This window comes from Telopea speciosissima, chromosome 3 (genome assembly GCF_018873765.1).
Source record: "Telopea speciosissima isolate NSW1024214 ecotype Mountain lineage chromosome 3, Tspe_v1, whole genome shotgun sequence".
In the NCBI taxonomy this organism is placed as follows: Eukaryota; Viridiplantae; Streptophyta; class Magnoliopsida; order Proteales; family Proteaceae; genus Telopea; species Telopea speciosissima.
This window is the reverse complement of record NC_057918.1, coordinates 5,902,951-5,911,482: the sequence shown is the minus strand read 5'-3', so window position 1 is coordinate 5,911,482 and position 8,532 is coordinate 5,902,951. Positions and strand designations below refer to the sequence as shown.

Genomic DNA, 8,532 nt, shown 5'->3' with positions numbered 1-8,532 from the left:
CCTTACATAAATACCCGGGTGAGTTGTACAGGCTAGGACCTTTAAACTGCTCTGCTAGTTTACTGTATTTTCATTTTGGAGTAAATAGGGAATCCTTGCTATTTGTCCAAGTATTGAGGGCTTAGTTTTCTACATAAGATTGAGTAGTTATGTTGCCAGAATAAATTTTATGTGAATTTGGCAAATGGTTTTGAAATGTAGGGTTCATAATTTGTTGAGTGATTTCTCAAACAAACTTGATGTCAGCAATTCGCCAATTGGCAAGTTTCCATTTATTATTTTAAGTAATTGATTTCCAAGCAAGTTTTTCAATTGATCATAGTTGCACTCCTAGAAATGTGACCCCTCTTTCTCTTGCAATTTTCAGTAAATATAAGCCATCATTTTCCCCAGTGCCCTAAAATCAAAATTTGCTTAAGGGGAACACTTGCATGTCGTGGAAATTTGAGTGCCCCTTTCCTATGTGGCAAAGGACTGCTTCCCTAATAATTCAATAAGTAAGCATCATTTTTTTTTTTTGGAGATACTTGTTAATTGCAGAGACCCGACATGTGGGGATTTGGAGAAATTATCCATGTACCTAAAAAATCCTCCTGTCTTTTTTTTTTTCTTTTTCCCCACCCTTCTAGAGATGCCACCAATGTTTGTTTGCTCACATAGAATTGATAGATTCAATGCAATGGTGCACCAACAATGTCCTTCTCTCACTTTTCTCACACTCTTCCATTTGAAATCTTTAAATAGGGTCCAATGCTCTCTAGCAACAGATAAGACCACATAGTGAGTGAAATCTCTAGTATAATTAAATTATGCCAAGGCATTCACCATATTGTTATAAGCTTGACAAGGGTGGGTTCATATCACAGAGAATCCTCTTTCAATCCCCATGGTCAAGTTTCAGACCAAATCAAAGAGGGGAAATAGACTACAAGCCAAGGAATCTTGGGTGCCCAAGAGCGGGTGGGACCTGGGAGAGACTGGGAGAAGGCTTTCCCTGTTTTTCATTGCTTGTTTCTTACTACCATGTATTTCACATGGCAAGTGGGTGCCATTATCGAGCGACCCTCAGGTATGCCTCACCATCTACATAGCCAAGGCTCACGCTGGCCTCGCTCTATTTTTGTCCCTCTTGTTCGCCAAACTTCCAGGAACACAGGCACCCCATCCAATTGGCCGTCTGGTGTTTCATGACCCTTCGAGAGCAACTTGAAGACACTCTGTTTGCTTCTGATCTCGCCCTCTCAAACAGAGTCTCTTCCGCATCCTCATCGCCATTTCCATGGCCGTACTCCAACCCACCACTATATTTCTCGTCGGTTCACACGTGGTGGTCCTCTACCTCCTTCCCTCTCTCGCGTTCGTCGAAGCAACAAAAAGGTGGGCTTCTCAAATCTCCAAAATGACTCATCTCCTTCGCCCTCTTCGTTCTGGTCTTCAAGCGGATTGGGCCTGCTGCAGTTCTAGCATTCATTGTCACTCGCTGCTTTCCATTCTGTAGCTTGCAGGAGCAAGCGAGTTGTCTCCAAAATCTCCCTCTGGACCAAATTCAGCTGCCTTCTTAAAATGGTACATATATAGCATATCCCTCTAGTATTGGCTCAATCTATCTTGTATCTTTAACTTTTGGTGATAAATACACTCTTCTTCTAGTCACTGCCTAATGATTTAAACTCTCGTCCAATCTATTAACAGTTTCTGGGATTTTTTATTTGTACAGGGAGCAATCATGGGTCCTTTACTGATGAAGGTGACGATTGCCATGAAAATTTTATACATCGAATTTGTACTCACTTCTTCAAAGGAAACTAGCAGGTGATGTACTTGTTAGAAATGAATAGATCTGTACTTCTGTTCCAAAATGCTTTAGCATCATCTTAACTGTGCTGTTACCAAGACAGAAATTAAGGCAGCATTACAATACTGTCCCTGTATAGCCAACTATGCTTATAACAGGGAATAAATAAAGAAAAAAACCCAAAATACCCTTATCGGGTTACATAACTCAACATGTGCAAATGAAAATTTGTGGGTTGAATGGTGTTATATTTATTGCAAAAATGTAATGTCATGAGTTCTTTAGTATATTTTTTCATGGTTTGACATTTTATTTGTTTTTTCATTCATTGAATCTTATAAACTTGAAGGCATCACTTCTCTTCCTGCAGACACCTATCTGAACCTTATGTTCTGTAAATGCAACTGGACACACAGATCACAGATGGTATTCATCCTATATCCTTTTGTAGCATAATACTTGAATAATTATTTCAACATTTCAGTGTAGGTCAGTGTAGGTAACTGGAATTTAATGAATCCCATTTTGACTAACACAAGACTCTCAGAACCTACTAAGCTTATAGATCCCCCAATAAGGAGGTGTCCCATACTTGTACATCCAATTACTAGAGAAATCTCCAACCTGGAGAGATTGCATCCATTGGGCAGTCTGTGAGTGATGATGGAAAATACAGCTTCTTAATGGTCTATATGATCTTTTAGGTGGTGCTTTAGACTGGAGCAGCTCTGTACCATCTAGGTTGCAGTTGCTTACTAAAAAGAACACCAGCATCAGACTTCGTAAATAAAAATGAAACAAAATCTTAAGAGAAAATAAATTAATAAAAGAATTTCCTACATGGGAAACTTTTCACTGAACATAAATTATAAAATATAATTTGAAAGAAGAATCTGACAAAGAAACTTGGTTTCTGTAACCTCAAGATGTATACTGAACTACTTGGATCCTTCTGTACAGCAAGGAGTACATTTCTAGAACATACAAGTTTTAAATGAAGGAAAGAAGAGTTTAATTCACAGAAGAATGGAAAGCCTAATCTTTTCGAGTTTCAGAACTAGTGATCTCAGATAATTTACTCATTTCTAGTCCCTCACTTCTCTTCAGGGAGAAATTTTTGGATAAAAAACAAACATTTTCCATTGTCTAGAATTCAATTATAAAATAGAGGAGTTCTTGCAATCAATATAAACATCAAGCTGTCTTTCTTCTTCTGATCTGTCAAAGGTACACCTCAAAGTATGTATGATAAGAGCCTGGTCAGGATCCATGTGTAGAAAATGGAAAGAAATGCACCAACTGGAATCGTGATGACCCAAGAAGCCACAATTTCCCTCACTGTCTCTGCTCGCACACTGTTAAGTCCCCTTGCAAAACCCACACCCATGACGGCTCCCACAAGAGTGTGGGTTGCAGAGATAGGCAGTCCCAGCTTTGATGCAAAGAGAACCACTGAAGCTGCTGCAAACTCGGCCGCAAATCCCCTTGTTGGTGTCAGCTCTGTTATTTTCTCCCCAATGGTTGCTATCACCCTGTACCCCCACATCATCAGTCCTGCTACAATCCCAAATCCTCCCCAGGCAAGAACATCAATTGGAATAATAATCTCAGTTCCTTTGGCACTGCCCTGGAGAATAGATAATGCAGCAGCTAATGGGCCTATTGCATTTGCTACATCATTCGCCCCATGGGCAAATGACATGAAGCAGGCTGACAAAACCTGCATGTAGCCAAAGACACCATAGACAATTTCCAGCTGAGTCCCTTTGGGGCCTGCAACATCTGAGAGGAATCTGAGATTCTTATTCTGGGAGGGTTCCTCTTTTAGCTCTGCTTGTGATGATTCAGACTTAAGGAGTTGGCCGAGCTGTCTGTGGATAACCCTACTGACCAGGAGTGCACCTGCTGTTCCGTAGGCTAAGGCCTGCACCAGAGCCACAGTGAGGTTCTTGCTGAGGGGGAAAGCAGCAAAGGAGATTCCAGTTACACCCACAAAGACACCAATAGGTGCGGCTGCAGCAGCTGCCTGCCCTGGGTTTGGAGCACTGTAGACAAACTACCAAAGGAAAGAATTGCAAGAGTTAGCATTTGAATTTCCATTTTTTATCAATTTCCCAAAAAATGGATAGGATCTGCTGTGGAATATAGGGCATTTGAGCTTTTGTAGTTTGATGTCCTACACAGATAGACAGCATACCCTACGGATGCATTTGTAGACGAGGAATGACACTGCTGCTCCCATGATAGGGGAGATGACCCATGATGAAGTTACTCTAGCCAGTGAACTCCAGAATACAGCACCTACTCCCTCATAGACTAGACCAAATCCAACCATTGCTCCTACTATACAATGTGTGGTGGAAACAGGCAAACCAAAGTAGGATGCAACCTGGACAAGCAAATCTGTCAATGGCATTGGACTGGAAGCAGAGAATCTAGCGAAACTTTTTTTTCTTCTTCAATAAATGCTGAAGACTCTCATAGTTATTAAAAATGTATGGGACATTTATGAGTATTAACCATCCTTGAAATATGCTCTTTTGCAGGATGTGAAACAGGCAGCTGTTTAATATTTGATATTCTTTGACAGGTAAGATCTTGTAAGTGTTTGTATTTTCACAGTTAGTTGACTTAAAATTAAACAAAGACCATGTGTTCAATGAAGTTGTGTTGTCAGAATTAGAAGAAACCATGTCTAAGCGGGTCAGTGACCTGTGGCATTTCAGAAATTCTTGCTTATTTATGTCTCAGTTCCTGTGGGTGAGTCTTGGCGCAATGGTTAAGTTGCGCTATTGCAACCATCAGGTTGCAGGTTCAAAACATGAAAACAGCCTCTCCACGAAGTGGGGGTAAGGCTGCGTACATTTGCCCCTCCCAGACCCTACAGTAGTGGGAGCCTCGGGCACTGGGACGCTCTTTCTTTTTTCTGTGTCTCAGTTCCAAATAATGTTCTGCAAAGACTTCCAATGGAAATGAACTACAAGAGGTCCAGCCTTTTATCGGATAGTTGTCCTAACTAGCTTATGAATAATTTGGTTGCAGGCGCTATTTCTGGTTATATGTCTAGTAACAGACATATTTATTTCCAGTTTACCCAGAAAATAAATATGAAACTATTTTTTGCTGAAGATGACATATTTGAAGGCACTTCAGCAAAGAGAAGAGAGTCAAGGATGGGGTTTCTCATGTCAAGATAAACTCATGTACAATTCGTTCATTGAAAGATTTCTAAAAATTGGATTCATTATATTTGTCTTCCAGTGGTTGTACTTTCGCAGATGAACTTTTGGATCCACTTCTATGAGAAACAAATGAATGATTCAATTTCTATGTATTTTCCAAGGCTGTTTAGGCTCCTTTTATTTTGGTATACAATAGTTGAAAAAAATAAAATTTTACCTTAAAATTTTGATTTTCCATTGTTTTAAAATTTGTGGGACCACACATTTTCCGGATTTCACCTTAGCAATTTTTATGCGGAATTTGACAGTAAAATCTTCCCTTGAAAAAACTTTTTATATCTGGATCACATATTGCCTATGTATTTGTGGGACCCATCCATATATGGTTCTCAAAACCATATGATAGAGCTTTCATAATTCAAATTTGGTTATAACGGCATTTTTATGTAGATTTTAAATGATTTTATCATGGAAAATAAATGACCAAAAAAAATTTTTAAAGTCTTGCAATGATATTTTACATCTTATCTTACCTCCTACAAATTTTCCAAGTGAAAGTTGTTTATCTAATATTTTACATAGAAACAAACAGAGTCATGGAATGGACCTGCAACCAGGTACCAGCAGAAGCCAGAGAAGAAAGCAAACCCGCAAAGAGCAATGTATCCTTCCCCTGAAAGACATTCGCGACAAGGATTCCGCTCTGCATTGTGCCAGACACATGGGTCCCCATCAACAGTGCCCCAGAGAACTCCAACACTGCTGCAGTCAGCACTGCCTGCCGGATTGTTAGAGCACCCGAACCCACAGAAGTACCCATGGCATTGGCAACATCATTAGCTCCAATGTTCCAGGCCATGTAAAACCCAAACAACAGTGTCGTATAAGAAAGCAATTTAATCTTCAGCATCAACCCTCGCCCCAAAGACGTCATGAAAAATGGAAGGCTGAGAGCAGCAAAGGCTATGCAGATAGAAATTGCAGAAGCTGTGCTGGAGGAGATGTTGAAGGCCTTGGCCATACCCGGCAAGTCATCAGATTTTGCACCTTCATGGCGTTGTTGAACTTGGGATGCTTCTTCTTCACCCTCAGCTTCAGCAAAAGAAGTTAAGGTTGCAGAAGGGAGGAAGAATTTGAAATTTTTTAGTCTCAGTATAGGGGATGAGGATTTGGGTGGTTGAGGTTTGAGGTTCATAGTATCTCTAGTGGAGAAGTGAGTTTGATGAGAGCTGAGGAAAGGTGATTGGTGCCTTCGTGCATGGAGCAAGTGAGAGTTGTGAAGTAGGACAGTGTCTCTTGCTAACCGGTACTGTCTCGTGGAAGAGAGGTAAGAAGAGGAAAACATGTCTTAACTGTTAATTGGTGTAAGAGGAAAACACAGAGTGATCTTAGGAAAGGTGGAAGATAAAATGCTAAGGTGGAGGATTCTTGGTCGTGGAATCCGGACAAGGAGAGAGAAGGAGAAGAAGAGTAGCAGAATGGACATCTGTGAAAGAGAAATGAATGTGAATTTGGATGATATTTGCATTTTGGTCGATTGATTCTGAAACTTGTGGTGGCTGTGTTTCTTCAAGAGCCTTTCCACCCACAAAACCACTCTGCCGCCAAGACAAAAGAGAGAAAATAAATAACACGCGAAGTATATCCATACCGATCTCATCTAACGACCACTGCCTCTAATATCTTTTGGTTTTCTTCTTATTTTCAGGATAAATATATGGTTCTGACTTCTGATTGTGATATAAAATTTATCCTTAAAAAAAAAAAGAAGAAAATTTCTATGCTTCCATGCCTCACAAACTAAACTCATCCATCCGAATGGTTTATGCAGGTCTGGAATCCATGGGGCCACATAGCACCCCCAGTCCCCATCTTCCAAGTTATCCAAAGATCACCATTAAAGTCTATCTTCAACCTCAGGTTAAGGTATAGGTCGAAGATTTGAAAAGTATTACTTCAATTGTATCTACAGGCAAAGTAATGGTTATGGAAGACAGATAGTTCAGCATCGATGGCAGTTGGGAGTCCGAGGTTGAGACCTTGTATCGTTACTTCAAAGCTGGTTTCTCTCTGAGACCTCCTTCACTGTTCTAAAGGTTAGCTGTAATCGTCATTACCAGAAAGGAACACAGAAACAGTCACACCGCCGCTGGATGCGGCTCAGGGGACGCCGCATTCGACCCACATTACACAAACCATTTCTCTGCAACTAATGTAACACAGGAACATACAGGGAGGGAAGGACTTCGTGGGTAAGGAGATGAAGATGGTTTGGAAGACGTTTCAGTCCTAATGTGTATGGGGAAGTATTCCAGATAAGGTGTCAATCTAGAACTGGAACTGAAACCTTGACTGGTCGTTAAAAAATAATCTTTTTTAAAAATGAAATTTTCTTTGGTTCGATTTTGGTTTTAGATTAAAAACCGTTGATTTTGATTTGAACCAAATCGAATTGAATCTAAACCCTACAATGATGTGTCTTTGTTATGTGTGGCATGAATTTTTGGACCCGTTTCAAAGATTAACCAGTTTCGACATTTTTTTGGTGATGACTTGAATGAGACTTTTTCTGAGATTTGTGATTGTAGCGAAGGGCGGGAGCAAAACCCTTGCGGTACGGTTCAACTTGATCCGATGGAAAAGTATTTATATACTCTACCGTCTTGTTGTAAAGTAAGTGAGATTTTGGGGTTTTTGGTGTAAGGGTTTTGATAAGAGAGAGCTACAACACCGTTTTTGGGTGTTCTTGGGAGATCTCCACATTATAATTTTCGTTCATTACATAGTGAAATATCTTCAGCTTTGCATGTAAACATAGCACATCTAGCACATCGTATTGATGTTTGAACCACTTAAATCTGTGTCATCTTGCTATGTTTTTGTTCGTTTTTCTTTGATGTTTGTTGTAACAATCTTTGTTAAGATGTGAAAGTACTCGTTAAAATTACAATTAGAAGGCAAATGGTGAAAAGTCCAAAAGATACCACACCATTTAAAAATAAAATCAACATATATTACAAAAGGTATTTTGACAAACCCTCCCCTATAATGAAAAGGAAAATAGATCAGAAATCCTATTCTTTTTTTTTTAACATACATATCACAGACCTCCCATATAATGGAACACGATTTTAGGTTGGAAGGAATTGAAAATTTATCTTTTCTTTTTTGTTTTTTTGGGAGAATGTTCTCTGTGCCGCAGTGCAGGCTGCGTCCAGGCAGGCAAGCATATGAGCCTGTTACTTAGGGGGGCATAGCGGTCATCGTCCACCCCCATGTGTCTAGGCGTATCCTGCACTGCAGCACAGAGAACAGTGCCCCTTGTTTTTTTTTATTGTATACCACTATATCCATTAGTAAAACATCAAATTTCAGTTAAACAGAGCTATCCATGTGGTAAATCAAATAACTGAATGTAAATAATTTAAGGAGAAAGCTTTTCTTTCAGCATGGGTGTTTAGAGAAATCCACCACGGATTGATGTCTCATAATTCTCCCTCTCATATGACGAATGTCCGAAGTGTCCTTGGTGTTGTTTCTGAAGTCCCATTCCAG

At 39.9% G+C, this 8,532-nt stretch overlaps 1 protein-coding gene and 1 long non-coding RNA gene across 2 annotated transcripts; one reads left to right on the top strand and one right to left on the bottom strand.

The window, feature by feature from the left end:
- Positions 1-2,917: 2,917 nt before the first annotated feature.
- Positions 2,918-6,352, bottom strand: LOC122653700 (inorganic phosphate transporter 2-1, chloroplastic-like). Its single transcript, XM_043847635.1, has 3 exons — positions 5,585-6,352; positions 3,993-4,184; positions 2,918-3,851 (listed from the first exon to the last, which is right to left on the bottom strand). Exons 1-3 carry the CDS (start codon positions 6,320-6,322, stop codon positions 3,030-3,032), a joined length of 1,752 nt encoding a protein of 583 aa, XP_043703570.1. The 5' UTR covers positions 6,323-6,352; the 3' UTR covers positions 2,918-3,029.
- Positions 6,214-6,731, top strand: LOC122653701. The gene is made up of 2 exons (XR_006331847.1): positions 6,214-6,394; positions 6,435-6,731. It is a non-coding gene; the product is annotated as an uncharacterized LOC122653701 (long non-coding RNA).
- Positions 6,732-8,532: the final 1,801 nt, after the last annotated feature.